Source organism: Barbatula barbatula, assembly GCF_947034865.1.
Source record: "Barbatula barbatula genome assembly, chromosome: 15".
In the NCBI taxonomy this organism is placed as follows: Eukaryota; Metazoa; Chordata; class Actinopteri; order Cypriniformes; family Nemacheilidae; genus Barbatula; species Barbatula barbatula.
Window position 1 is genome coordinate 12,181,706 of NC_136778.1, and position 14,956 is coordinate 12,196,661.

General features: G+C 38.1%; 1 protein-coding gene across 2 annotated transcripts in view; it reads right to left on the reverse strand.

Annotated features, from left to right (window-relative positions):
* Positions 1 to 488: 488 nt before the first annotated feature.
* nudt14 (nudix (nucleoside diphosphate linked moiety X)-type motif 14) overlaps positions 489 to 14,956 on the reverse strand; it is a 29,834-nt gene continuing 15,366 nt past the window's right edge. The window contains exons 2-5 of one of the 2 annotated variants that reach the window (XM_079475672.1): positions 14,898 to 14,941; positions 11,465 to 11,529; positions 8,200 to 8,503; positions 489 to 3,186 (exon numbers count right to left, since the gene is read on the reverse strand). In XM_079475672.1, the coding sequence (XP_079331798.1) occupies positions 2,937 to 3,186; positions 8,200 to 8,503; positions 11,465 to 11,529; positions 14,898 to 14,941 (663 nt within the window). In that variant the 3' untranslated portion in view covers positions 489 to 2,936. The remainder of the gene's footprint in view (positions 3,187 to 8,199; positions 8,504 to 11,464; positions 11,530 to 14,897; positions 14,942 to 14,956) is intronic. The other variant, XM_079475673.1, reaches the window with a different exon arrangement.

The following is a 14,956-nucleotide window of genomic DNA, read 5'->3' on the forward strand; positions in this document are numbered from 1 at the left end:
GCCCGACAGATCACGCTTATTGTGTGCCTTGTTGTGAGGCGTGCTGTTGCTATAGCAAAGTCGTGGTAGTTGCACTTAGTTACTTAATTCTATTATTTGTGACCCCCTCACCCAACCACCTGTCCCTCCTCCACAATCCACTGGCTGAACATCCGTCAGTAAGGCTGTCTAATGATTACCAATGTGGCCCAAAAGTGCAGAGAGAAAAACAAACATTACCTTGACAACTCAACTCCTTTCAAAGCTCTTCCAGAGACGCTTACAACGGAGAGCTCGACCCCTGGAGAAAGCCAGGATGAATCGTCTCTCATCTCGCATAAAAACATCACGGTTGTTCACGAATGCAAGGCTGTAAACAAAAGGTGTTGACATGTGTGGGGTAGAGGAAAGAGAGGGCAAGAGGATCTCAATAAAACAGACTTTTATCAATATCATTACATCACAATGCGTTTAATGTTGATTTCTGGCCGAACAATAAAGACCGAGACGGCTTCTAACCTTTTTATTCATTTAAACTGAATGCAGATTAATGTAGTACAGATGCACATGCAATATTTCACTTTTGAAATAAATATATTTTCAAATTTCAAAGGATACGTTTTTGCATATATATATAACATATCTGAAATATATATTTGCTTGAGGTGCCATTAAAAATCAGTAAACAAAGGTTGTGAGATCAAAAATAAGAGATATAAAGACTGAAGTGATTGAAACAAACATCTCTGTAATAATACTGAGTCGAAAAACCAAGCATTAGTAACAGTGGCACGTGACAATAAATCAACAAGAATTCATTATATCAAAAGAAACAAAGCCCTATCCTGAGATTAATGTACAAAACACTCCAACAAGTTCAGAAACGTGATTTTATAAGAAGAGATTCTTAAGACGACAAGAGCATTTTGATATGATCTAAAAAACGATAAAATTGACTATAACAAAACCAATGCATCATTTAATTTTGCATACTTCAAATAGAAATGAAACAAGAACAAGAAAAGTTCTCCTAAACCCACCAACCACAATGAAAAAGTTTATAAATTACTTGTTACCAAAAAGTCTCAGATTGAACCTGCTCTCCTTCTCCACAACACTTACTGTATTTTATCTATGATTATAGATATGACCATTGTGAATTAGTATATTGACTATATGCATTGATGACAAAGCCATAACACTCAATCACAATAAAATATAGACTAGAGTACAGTGAAAGGGAATGTTTTACAATAAGATCATCTTAGAATACAGATTTTATTTAAAGTGGTGGTGATAAAGTTCGAGAACGAAATAGCTTAAAAAAATACTGAAAATGCACTGTAAAAAACGTAATTTTACGGAAAATTTCTGTTATTTTTGTTTTTACAATATTTCCACGTGTAATGTCAAAAAAACTGTAACTGTACAGAATTTTATGTTTTTTTTTACAGATTTTAGAAGTATTTTTAGAATACAGTCAAAAAACTTAAAATTACAGAAAAGACCGCAAATTTACAAGGGGGGAAAACTTGTAAGCTTACAAGGAAAAACTGTTATTTTACGGTTTGTTTCTGGTGCCAGAAAATTCCCATTTTTTATAGGATTTTTTACAGTGTGTTTTGCGTACTTCAATATCCTTCACGACATATTAAAGAAATATGAAAGATAAAATGAATTGGTACCCAGTGTAGATAAGTGTTCTGTGCAACAGAATCTGAATTGAACTACAATAGATGGCTTTTGCGTCCTCAGGCTTTTTCTACAAAAAATATTTATTCATCAGTATCATTTTTGTATACAATTGAAGGCGACTCATGCTAAATTGAATCATCTTTTGTAAATGAAGCAACTTCTTGAAGGTATCTTGGAAAATACTGAGAGTATATCACTTATAATTGTGTGAGATGTAATTATAGTCAACAATTATTATCTAAACTGGATAAATATTACAAATGATCTTCAAGTAAGAAATTCAAGATTTTAGAATGCGACCATTGTTTGTTTTTATGACTTCATGTCAGGAGATACCAGTAATTCTTTCTGAAACTATATCATAGCATACTGTTTTTCAGCAGGCAAACACATGCAGTCCTAACATTATATTTGATAATGTGTTCTGAAAGTCGATTATGGTGCAGCAGCTTTAAACTTGTAGGACTAGAATGTCACTCCTACATCTATACGCATTTCATAAACTGTGCAAAACATGTACAATATCAACTTTAAGCAGCATTAAAAGAATTATTGTCACTAACAATATTTTTCAGCATTGTCCCTAACCCTGAATGTCACAAAACAAGGTAGCTCTGGACCTGAGATGCACTGTACGCAAGAGCTTCATTTCTAGATCTTCAGCAAATGATTGTTTACTAGTGTTAAGTTGTGGCTGTCAAGCTCTCTCAGTTGGGTAGCTGCCTGTGTGTTGTCCACATATAATCACAATAGACTGTATACTATCTTTCTGCGAAATTGGTGGGAAAATGTCGAGTGGTCTGACTTTCTGGCCACCACGCACGGCTTTGTTCGTAAATGATCCGGGACGGAGATCTTCTCCCTAATCCTCTCAAAGTGAGATTGTATCAACATGGTCTTTCAAATCTAGCCCCTATCATGTTAAAGCACACTATCTCACCATTACAAAGTCTTTAAGGGCCATGGTGTGAATTCAAAAAGATGCATCAAATGGTTGGTTGGAATTCCTGACGTGTTAAAAACAAAGCATTCGGTTACACAAAACAAGCTCACAATGAGCCTCTTCAGTTCTATGGTAACCTGTCGCGATGTGTTAGCTCCCATGAAAAGTGGAGAGCGTAGAAATGTGGCTTATATCAGAATTTAAAAGAAGACAACAGCCAGAACCAAAACAAACAGTTTAAGAAACCTGAACTGAAAAAATAAACACTGTTAGTGAACACAATATATAAAAAATGTACGACAATGGCTTTAAACTGTTATTAGACATTAGTGGAGATCTTGTACTTCGGTGACATGTTGTTGTGGAACCAGATGAAGCTAAAAATGACACCCATTGTTTTGGGGATGCTCTCGTCGAAGGCGAAGGTCATCGCTTCGTGCAGCGGGACTTTGACCACCTCGATCAATTCTCCTTCCTGGGGTTTACCTCCTCCCTCTCCAACACGATTCTCATCAGAAACCTCAGCGTAAAACATCGTCTGCTTGGATCCGGTCACACCAACGCCTGACCTGTGGAGGAGGGACACAGAAGTGTTTAAGGCCATGACATATAGATAAGAGAATGCAGAAACATGAGAAGACACATTTCAAATGCATGAAGCCTAAAGGTATGGCGAGAGACATCTCGTACTTTAAAAAACATAGCAGCATCTGCTAGGTACCACTGTGACTGAGGCGCCACCTCACCTGAGACACCGTCATGGAGATATCACCATGGAGATCTCCCTGACACTCAGAATGCTTTACAGATGTCTTTCTAGTATGTTGCAATCGAACTATTCTGAAGCTGATTTCTGAGCTCATAAAATACGGAAGAAAATTACAAGGCCCTAGTGCACGCACAACATCAAAGTGATGGATGATGGCCCGAGGAGGCAAAAATAAAACAAGCCACGACAATCAGTTTCTAGAATGAGTGTAAACTAACCACGATGGAAAACATTGCTCTACATCGGAGATGAATTTTCAAGAAAATCTCTTGGTTTCTCCTGTATCTGTCCCAAATGAAGAATGAGATCTATACTGCCACTCACTCATGAGAGAGAAGACAAGATGGATGGCATAGGAAGAACAATGAATGTCCTCTGGAGGCACTTTAATAAGAATTGGACGAGTGTTTTTCAACAATGAAAGGTCAATTATTGCGTTTTCTTAAGGGAGATATTCATTGTCAATTTAGCAAAAAAGAAACTTTATTAAGTTTTGTTGTATTTACTTAGAAAAGCTAACTTTTTTTATTGAAGAGTTTATTTGCAAAAACAGATAACTCTATTTTTAAACATCATGTTTCATGTTTGTGAATCATGCTTTTATCATGATTAATGTTGTTAGTTATTTTTATATTTTTTTTTAGTTATGATTACTTAATCTGAACAACCCAACAACAGTTTGCTTGATATTACTTGGAATGCAATCCTTTACCTTCGATCCCAGAATGCACTGCATGAACCCAAGCACATAGCAAATCAACACTAAGCTGAGTGCTGAGCAGAAATGAGTATGCTAAAGTTATTTTCATATTCATGATTTGAATAAAGCAAGCTAGAGTATAAATAAGATTTGGTTTGAAAAGAAAAAACGTTTTAGAACAAATCTGTTTTGTCATTCTTTTTGTCATTAGAGCTTGGAAAGATTCCTCGAGTAATTCGGATACAAAAATCTTCTCTTAATCCATTCAACTACAGTACACAGGGAGCACTGCGTTTCCCAACGGATCATTATTAATGACGCATAATATCTAGACAATATTATGTAAACACAGAAGACGCTTAAGAAAAAAAGACAGAAAAATATACTGAGGGCAGAGGTTTTTATTTCTGCTCTGACAACTGCGACAAACTGTTTGTGTGCGCTTATGTGAGAATGGTGAGAGAACATTGTGCCCTGTATGTTCCGTATGTCCTAATGCTGAAAGCAGTCCTTGTGGCTGTTTAAACACATGCGCGGCTAACAGGGCTGTACAGTGCGGCATATAAAGTATCTCACAGAAGTGAGTACACCCCTCACATTTTTGTAAATATTTTATTATATCTTTTCATGTGACAACACTGAAGAAATGACACTTTGCTACAGTGTGAAGTAGTGAGTGTACAGCTTGTATAACAGTGTAAATTTGCTGTCCCCTCAAAATAACTCAACACACAGCAATTCATGTCTAAACAGATGGCAACAAAAGTGAGTACACCAAGTGAAAATGTCCAAATTTGGCCCTATTAGCCATTTTCCCTCCCCGGTGTCATGTGATTCGTTAGTGTTACAAGGTCTTAGGTGTGAATGGGGAGCAGGTGTGTTAAATTTGGTGTTGTCGCTCTCACTCTCCCATACTGGTCACTGGAAGTTCAACATGGTACCTCATGGCAAAGAACTCTCTGAGGATTGGAAAAAAAAGAAATGTTGCTCTACATAAGGATGGGGTAGGCTAGAAGAAGATTGCTAACTGAGCTGCAGCAAGTTGACCATACAGCGGTTTAACAGGACAGGTTCCACTCAGAACAGGCCTCGCCATGGTCGACCAAAGAAGTTGAGTGCATGTGCTCAGCGTCATATCCAGAGGTCGTTTTTAGGAGACGTTTCAGTGCTGCCAGCATTGCTGCTGTTGAAGGGTTGGGGGGTCAGCCTGTCAGTGCACAGACCATACGCCACACACTGCATTAAACCGGTCTGCATGGCTGTCGTCCCAGAAGGAAGCCTCTTCTAAAGATGATGCACAAGACAGCCTCAAACAGTTTGCTGAAGACAAGCAGACTAAGGACATGGATTACTGGAACCATGTCCTGTGGTCTGATGAGACCAAGATGAACCTATTTGGTTCAGATGGTGTCAAGCGTGTGTGGCGGCGACCAGGTGAGGAGTACAAAGATAAATGTGTCTTGCCTACAATCAAGCATGGTGGTGGAGTGTCATGGTCTGGGCTGCATGAGTGGGGAGCTACAGTTCATCGAGGGAACCATGAATGTCAACATTTACTGTGACACACTGAAGCAGAGCATGATCCCCTCCCTTTGGAGACTGGGCCGCAGGGCAGTATTCCAACAAGATTCCGACCCCAAGCACACCTCCGAGACGACCACTGCCTTGGTTAAGAAACTGAGGGTACAGGTGATGGACTGGCCAAGCATGTCTCCAGACCTAAACCCTATTGAGCATATGTGGGGCAACCTCAAACCGAAGGTAGAGGAGCGCAAGGTCTCTTACATCCACGAGCTGCGTGATGTCGTCATGGAGGACTCCAGTGGCAACCTGTGAAGCTCTGGTGAACTCCATGCCCAAGAGGGTTAAGGCAGTGCTGGAAAAAAATGATGGCCACACAAAATAGACACTTTGGGCCAAATTTGGAAAATGTTCACTAAGGGGTGTACTCAGTTTTGTTTCCCAGCGGTTTAGACATTAATTGCTGTGTGTCGAGTTATTTTGAGGGGACAGCAAATGTACACTGTTATACAAGCTGTGCACTCATTACTTCACATTGTATCAAAGTGTCATTTCATCAGATAGTTATAATAAAGATATAATAAAATATTTACCAAAAAAGTGAGGGGTGTACTCACTTCTGTGAGATACTGTATGTATTTAACAGTGTAGCAGACATTAAACCGACACTTAAATGCATTAAACAGAGCCGATTGTTTAAACATGCCATCTGGCTGTTCTGCGTGTCTGAGAGAATGAACTGTACGGTGTAACGTGCTCCACGCATGATTCTCATGCATTTGTCTGCGTCTGCACTGTATGAGGACATAACAACATGAACTTCACCTCCGGAGTTTCTCAGAGAGTTTATTCCAGAACATTTTACTGAGTGAAGCTTTGTGAAGTGCAGCTATTAAACACACACTAAAAAATAAGCGTCCAGTTAACTACAGTAGTTTTAGTTTAGTTTTATGTGTACAAATATATTACTCTTTAATAGTAAAACATTTTAAACAGATCTTTGAAAAATGTTAACTAATTTAAGTAAACTAAATGCATCATGCAAAAGCTGAAGTTCGTTGTTTACCTTTGAAATTATTCTTTCTATTGTTTCTTATTTATATATTTGTATTATATTGCATTTAGAATGTAATATGGCAATGGAATATACTAAATGGGTTTAGTTTTCACAGATATTAATGTACAGTATGCAATTTTGGCAATAATCTTAATTTTTCTAAAAAGGAAACAAATTAGTTGTTCATTTTAAGAATAATAATAAAAAAATGATTTTTTTATCCAAATACTCGATTAATCGATGGAATAATTGGTAGAATACTTGATTACTAAAATAATCAATCCTAGCTGCTATATGTAAAATATAATATAATATAAAATGTATTCTATATAGCAACATAAATAAATAAATGATAAAATGACAAAAGCATATAACAAAATTGCTAAAAATGTTAAATTAATTAATTCTTAAAGTAACATAAAAACTCACATTAAAAAAATAAAAGCAAATTTTGTAATAAAACTGTAATAGTCTGTGTGGATATGGGAGGAAGGTGGGTTGCGACTTTATAGTAAATCAGGGATGGGTGTGATCTAGGTCACAACCAAGAACACTAAGCAGATGTTACAGAGACTCTGGCAGGTGTTAGATGGCAGGGTTTTACGACAGCCTCCTCACCTCAGACTGATAAGAGCATAATGCAGCACTGTTTCATTCTTAACGGACGAGATTGGGACAGAATTTACACCTTGAATACTTTATCTGAGGCTTTGGGGCAGGTAATGATGGGGGATTACTGGAGGGGTTAAATATTAAAATGAGAGAATCTGTTACAGCAACGGTTGAGATAAAAATGTATGCCAGTCCGGACAAAGTGCATAATACAAGATACAGATGTAAATGTCTCTAAATATTAAAAGATCGATTGAAATTTGTGGTTGTGGACCAGAAATATAACATAAATAAACGGTTATAAATCTCATTATCAGTTTCTTATTAGTGACAAAAACGCTTGTGTTATTATAAGCTATTTTCACACATAAAACCTGTTAAATGCTTTCATGTTATCCACTGTTATTCACACATACAACCAAGCAGGACTTCAAACTCTTTTTTTGTCATTTATATGCTGGGATTTCAACACATGTAAAAATGTTCAATACTCAACAGTGCAGACTTACCACAAGATCTAACACCTTTTTACTTACTGTATAGTCCATACTTAGATTAGTGGTGGACCGATTTATCGGGGTCGATATTTGGAATATACGGTAATATGTAATATTTTTAGCCACATTTTTAGGATAACTTTAATTGTATTTGTGTAATATGAGCCTCTTATCGGCCAATCAGGGACAGTGTTTTTTTATATTTGTATGGGCATACACTGGAAAAATTCTGGCAGCTGGGGCGTCAGAAATGAATTGTTTCCATATTTGCTATTGCAATTTTACGTTTTTTGTCTATATTAAAAAAATTACAGTCTTTTTACATGATTTTTTATAAGCTATTAAAGACAGCCCATATCGGTCGCCCACTAACTAAGACAACAAGATCTAAAATGTGTTTGTACGTTTAGCTGGCTGGCCACCCACCTGTACGACGTGATCTTTCTCAACTTGGTGACGGGCACGTCAAAGCCGCACTCTTCCAGTATCTCCTGCCGGGCAATCTCCTCCAAAGAGAGGTCAGGTTTGTCCACCAAGCCCGCACACAGCTCGTAGGTGACGCCTGCTAATGCCGGAGGCTGGTCAGGATGTCTTGACGTGTCTTCGCTTGCATCCTCTGCTTGGCCCTCCTCTGGGACTTTGGGTTCTGTTGGTGTGGCGTCTTCGGCCCCTTCTTCTGCTGGCTGCAGGGGCTTTGGTTTGCTCCGCTCCCATTCACTCATGTACACAGCTGTGGAGGGGTAACAAATGTCAGTCAAAATAAGAAATGTGAGGAAACATTTGAGCACACACCTGGAGCTATTTTGATAGATAAGGTCTTAAACATAGTGTAAACATATTGAGAGCTTCATAATGCACTGGGAGTCTTGTAGGTACGTGGTGTTAGAACAAGTTGTAGGGTTTTGAATTGGACTTGGCAATGAATCATACTTTACTTGAATCAGTTTATTTTGTTATTATAGTGCAGACAGTGGTTGCGCTACAAATAATAATTATCCTTCATTTTTGACAGACAGTGTTATATACATTTCTTGCATGCTCTAATTGAATCCATCAGTGAAATCACGTAAATTACAGACCGCCGTAACTAAAAGTGACAAGCAATTTCTTTACATTCACTTAATGCAAAAATGGGGACAGACAATAATTGGTGTATGCAGGATCTCTTCCTTTGAACACAATTGCACCCACAATGCATTGCTTAGCTAAAGGGCATAACAAGAACACATTTCATGTTTTCAAAAATTGTTAAAGCTTGCCTTGTGGAACTTGAAGGAATATATTTGATTCAGAACTTCCATCTCTTCCTTGACGATGTTTAATGTTTAATATACACGAGATTGCCCATTGAGTTGGTGTTGGTTGGTCTACCCGGCACAGAATCGCAAAAACATTAAAAACCGTGACAAAAATGTAAAAAATGTATTTTCGTATTCAGCTTTTTACATTTACATTTATGCATTTGCCAGAACCTTTCATCCAAAGCGACTTTCATTGCATTGTACAATACATTTTCTTTCTGACTATGCGGAATCCCCTGGGATTGAAGCCAAGACCTTAGAGTTGCTAGCGCCATGCTCTAACCACTGAGCCACAGGAAAGCTCTTGCAGTGTGAATAAAAAAGAAGGTTTACGATATGGTCCCTTGACTTAATGCATAAGACCTTGTGAATTATTCCACTACATCTCATTTCTATCCCTAAATTCTCAAATTTTTATCCTCTCATGTTAGTCTATTTTCATGCGTTGATTTGTCCTCAGCTATTTTTCCATTTCCAATCCCATTTGGCATTTTAAATGATATGATACCTGGAAAAATGCCTTTATGAGAGCAGATCAATATGCCCCAATGCACTTAAATAAGCAAGTTGTCGATTAATAAATGTGTTGATGTCACAGAATACGGTACAAACACAACATGCATAATTCTCAAAGGACAACCCGGGCATCAGCTTATGTACGCTGAATCAACCTTTCATTTGCGTTCCGAGAACTATAACTACTACACTACACCGTACCGTGATCATACTGTGCATATAGAGCATTAACTCAAAGAACAGTCATTTGTGAAAGGACTTGATTCTGATGTTTCCCTGCACAAGGTCTGCCTTTATTCAAGCATTGTTCGAATACTACTGAAGGAAACTGTGGAAAAGAGTAAGGCGTCTCTTTTTCAATGCAAGGTTTTCCTTGCATTCTGAGAGGCAGGCTGTCGTCCCTGGCGAGCATCTATAGAACAATAGTGTAACAGTGTAGTCGAAGCTTCAGTGAGTGCTGAAAATGTTCTGCTTGCACGCTGACCATCAACATGAAAAATGCTCTATTATGAGAAAATGATTGTTTTTAAGTGCTGTGCACAATGTAGCGACGGATCTACACTTGGGTCACAATATGCATTATTTCCTTGTGTTTTTTCATGCCATGTTATCTAAACACTGACCACTTCACAAATGCGAAATGGGTGGAGTTGCTCTGAGATGACAAAAAAAGTATTTTTGAATAGCTCATGAAGTCTAGATGTTAACATTGGATACTTGTATTATAATTAAAGGACTATATACTATATTCGAAGCTTACTGTAGAGTGTCAGTAAGTGCGAACACAGTCCACCATTCTGTGAATTCTGTGGTTTCCGAATGTACATTTAAAATTTGTATTTAATATTCTGGTCATGCTTACTTTTAAGACCTTACAAGTGTATGAAGTTTCTCAAACAAACATTTTGACATGGTAACACCCTCCTTCTGGCAGTCATAAAGTGGTAACTGATATCTTTTGGGTATCAGGTGGTGGTCAGAGGACACTGTTTTTAAAGCCTGCTCTTTAACCAAGAAACAAATATCAGCAGCAAAATAAAGAACGGAAATCCGTCTCTCTTTTAGGCAGAAGAGAGATTTGGACAAACCCAAGATACTTAAACTGGTAGTTCACCCAAAAATTTAAATTCTGTCTCGATTACTCACCCTCTTGTCATTTCAACCATCTATGACTTTCTTTTTTTCATAGAACACAAAAGAAGATATTTTGAATAATGTTGTTACTGGCAACCATTTACTTGCATTGGTTTGTGTCCATATATAGAAGTGAATGGGTGCCGGTGCTGTTTGGTTCCCAACTTTCTTCAAAATATCTTTGATGAAGAGCAGGGCAGGACGAGAGGCGTGAGGGATAGGCGCGAGGCCGGTCATGTGAGTGATAATGAGCGTCAGCTGTGCGTGCACCAGTCTCGCATCTCTCACAGAAGAGCTCAGGAAGCATAAGAGAGGAACGACAGGAGTGTATGACGAGAGCGGACCGGGCCCGGACATGTGTTAAGTTTGTGTTCATGTTTTATGGCTGGCAATCTACCGTGAGGTGGCTGCCGGTCTTTTACTTCCGTGTTTATTGATTATTTGATTTGATTAAAGTTTTGTTAAATGTTCGCCGGTTCCCGCCTGCTTGCTTCCCTTTTATGGAACTTTGTTACAATCTTCTTTTGTGTTCTGCAAAGTCACTTTCTACTTTTTATTTGTTAGTTGTTTGCAAAACCCAGTGACATCTGTATGCATGTGTGTGCTCTTTTTCTTAACTTTATTCTTCCCCATTATCAAGGTTTGTGGTTGCTGGAGAATTTGCAGCATAAGAATGTCATCGTAATTAGAAATCGACTGTTTATGACAATAAACTCCAGGATAATAGAACAAGAAGTTACCTGGGCGGAACTGCTTGACCAGGATGAAACAGTGTGAGGTGGTGTTGAAAATCAGTATAGAGACACTGGAGAGAGGACAGAAAAGCAGTGAATTAGACGTTGAATTGACACTTAAGAGACAGTTCCAGTTTGATCAGTACTAAAAAGGAGTCATATTCTCATGTTAACCAGTCCTGCGAGAGTAACAACAAATAAAACTGAACCTACAACTTCTCTCACCGGCTTTTCTTGAAAAGTGAACGTGAACATGTGTCTCTGTGTTAGTATGCATGTAAGAGAGAGTGAGAGAGAGAGAGAGAGAGAGAGAGAGAGAGAGAGAGAGAGAGAGAGAGAGAGAGATTCAGAAAGCGCATGGACACCCTCACCCTATGAAGACCCAACAATCACCCTGGATTAACACCTTGGCTGTTGTATTTGCTTTTCACTTTGTCTTGGTTCGAGACTGAACCTAAAGCTTTAAGAAATGGGGAATAAATCCCTGTGTCTTAAAGATCTCTATATAATAGGATTTATCAACTGGAGCGCACCGGGAGAGTTGGACATCAGTAGACTGAAGGCAAGTTAATCGCTCTGTGTTGCAGGAGGTCCAAGGACAGAGTGTGTCTGTCAGGCACTTTTACACTCCCACAAGTAACATCATTTTCCCACCCTCATAAGCATGCACGTTCCGTTTACAACTGGTATTAACATCTGTGTCAAGTGATCCAAAGAGAAGTTGCCGGGCAGGACTGATCGCTTTTTCAACTGGCATTACCATACGTCTTCGAGTGGGGAAAGCGGATATGTCTGTATGTCAGGAAGCCCTGCTCCTTCTTTCCCATGGTGAAAGCGTGCTACGGATTTTCACCAAGCCCGGCCATTCAATACACACACAGACATTTGATTCCAATAAAACTAGTGAGCTACCTACAGAGGTATCATTTTAGGATGTTGAAGGCTGTCAGTTAATCATACTGCCTTCTAAGATAGCTCAAATTCTAACAATTTCACAACAATCTGTACCAATTGTACAAGCGGATTCATATGCATTTGTATGATCTTAATTGCATGTTTTGGTACGATTTGTTTTGCGATGGTGAGCAAGGTCAGGGATGGGGATCCAGTCTTGCTTGTCAAAAATGTGTTTATAGAAACAACGAGATTTGATGAAGGCAGCTCGGGCGCCCAACGTGGGGCTCAAACCCACAACTGTGGGATTAAGAGTCTTTCCCAAAACAACAGAAAACCCCATTCCTGATATGATTTCAAACATACACAAACGTTGGGTAGAAAAGTCCAACAGGATTCTGATTAAACTGAATTCTGATTAAGAGGGTCCTGCTTCAGTTTAAGAGCCCCTCGTACCTATCTGAGGACCCTCAGCTCACTCTCCTCCTGTCCTCTCCACCCTTTCATCAGTAGAAAGATGCTTTCGAGTGTCATACGTGTTGTCTGTCATTGTCTACTCTTTCCTCTTTCTTCACTGTTGATGAGCTGTGGACTACGGGCTATCACTAACAGAGAATAGATTGGGTCAAGCTTTGGAAATGTCTGATGGGTCAGTGCCTCAGCGAGCCTAGGCATGTTAGATCTCTTCAATTCTCCACCCTGAAAATACCACCAGTCATGCAGAATCTGTCACATGGCATTAAGCCTGTTTGGTTCTTGTTGCAAGATGCAATGCAATGTAGGGGACTAAAGGCCTTGCATGAAATTGTGAAAAGTTGGCTCTTTAAAATACCGCTGCTACAGCCACACACATTTAAATGAACGTTTGTGCTTTTAAAGGGTGACAAATCAATGGTTATTAAAGTTTACTAAAACTATTCAACATTTTTTGACTTGGCCTTAATATTAGTTTGAAATGTTGCCTTGGGAATAAATTGTAATACGTTTAAGCTAAACTGAATATAAAAAATAAACTAAAACTTAAATAAAATAAATGTATCTTATATAGCAACATAAACAATAAATAAATAATAAAATGCCAAAACACATGACAAAATAACAAATGAAACATGATACAATAATGAACTAAAAATATATTATTTATATATATATATATAGATATATATTTATAGGCATTAAAAGCAAATAATCCCTACATCACTTTTTGCTACTACTGAAGATACAAAGTGGACAAAGACACAACCCTCATCAACTCTCTCAAGTCCTCACAAAGACACCTTACATTTTACCTATAAAGACTAGGAGAGCTCACAAAGAAATGAGTTCAGCAGATGCTCCTCTCAGTGACTTTACCTTTCAACTTTTAACCCCCACCAACAATGAGTCATAGGCAAATTATGATGTCAAAAATTGTAACGTGTGTACTTAAACCAGGCCATACATTATACCGTCTTCAAAAATGGGTTTAGTGTTCTTCCTTGTCCTCGTCAAACCATTTTTCCCCTAACCAGTCATGATAACAGCAAGCAGGTTTTTATTTCCATCAATAGCTTTCATTTGTTTCAGTGAAATGACTTGATGCTGCAAACTTTTTATGTTGTGCATGTTTAGAACAATGTTAGTTGGAAGTAAACAGGACGTAGGTTTTGTTTTGTGGAACATTTTTCAACATGGTTCAATTCTTTTATAGAATAAGTCAGAACACTTCAATGGCACTTCATTTTGGTTTCACCAGATTTTCTCGTTGAGAAGACGAGAATTTCCAGACAGCTTCTTCAGAAAATGTCAAGTGTCTGGAAATAGTGACACATCGACCACATAGGTACTTGATCCACACAGATTCAGACAAATAGCTTTACTGAACCCTGTATGAAAGGTCAGTGCAGATCTCAGGGTAGCAGTAGAAGACACTAGAGGTACAAAGAGGCTGCTCAGGAGTAATGCCCCAAGGACCGTTGGGTAGTGGTGGGAAACGGGAGTGAAGTTTCACTGCTTCCAACATCAGGTTTAAGTAACTTAACATTTGGATGGCTGCAAAATAATTTTGTGAGGTATTTTCAAACACTTAAAAATAGGACTGTATCAATTTAAAGAAATAAGGAAATCAGCCAGTGAGAGAGAAGATAAAACTGAGAAAGAAATAACAAAGGTCTATGCATATCTGTGAATGCTAAAGAAGTGAGAGGAGATCAAGATGTTCAAGCAATATCCTTTTGTCCCACCATAGTGTGATATTACAGGCTTTTATTCCTCTGAGGTTTATAGTCACACTGGTTTACTCAATATGAACGAGACAACTCTCTCTTCAGTAACATCTCCGATCAAGGCTTTAATAAATACCTGGATCTATTCAAAAAGCAGGTGTATAAAAATAAGATTACAGTAAAAACAAGAGGAAGTAGCAAGACAATAGCTATACATTCAAAATATGTTTGAGAGGGCTATATGTACATGTACATTGAGTATCTTGTAAGCTATAAATATACTATATTAATAATGTTCATGAATTAAAATATATCTTAATAAAGAATAAAGACAGGCTTACCTATCATGGGTTTGCATAAAGTCCCACGACTTCTTTGTTCCATTCTGTGGAAAGCAAAA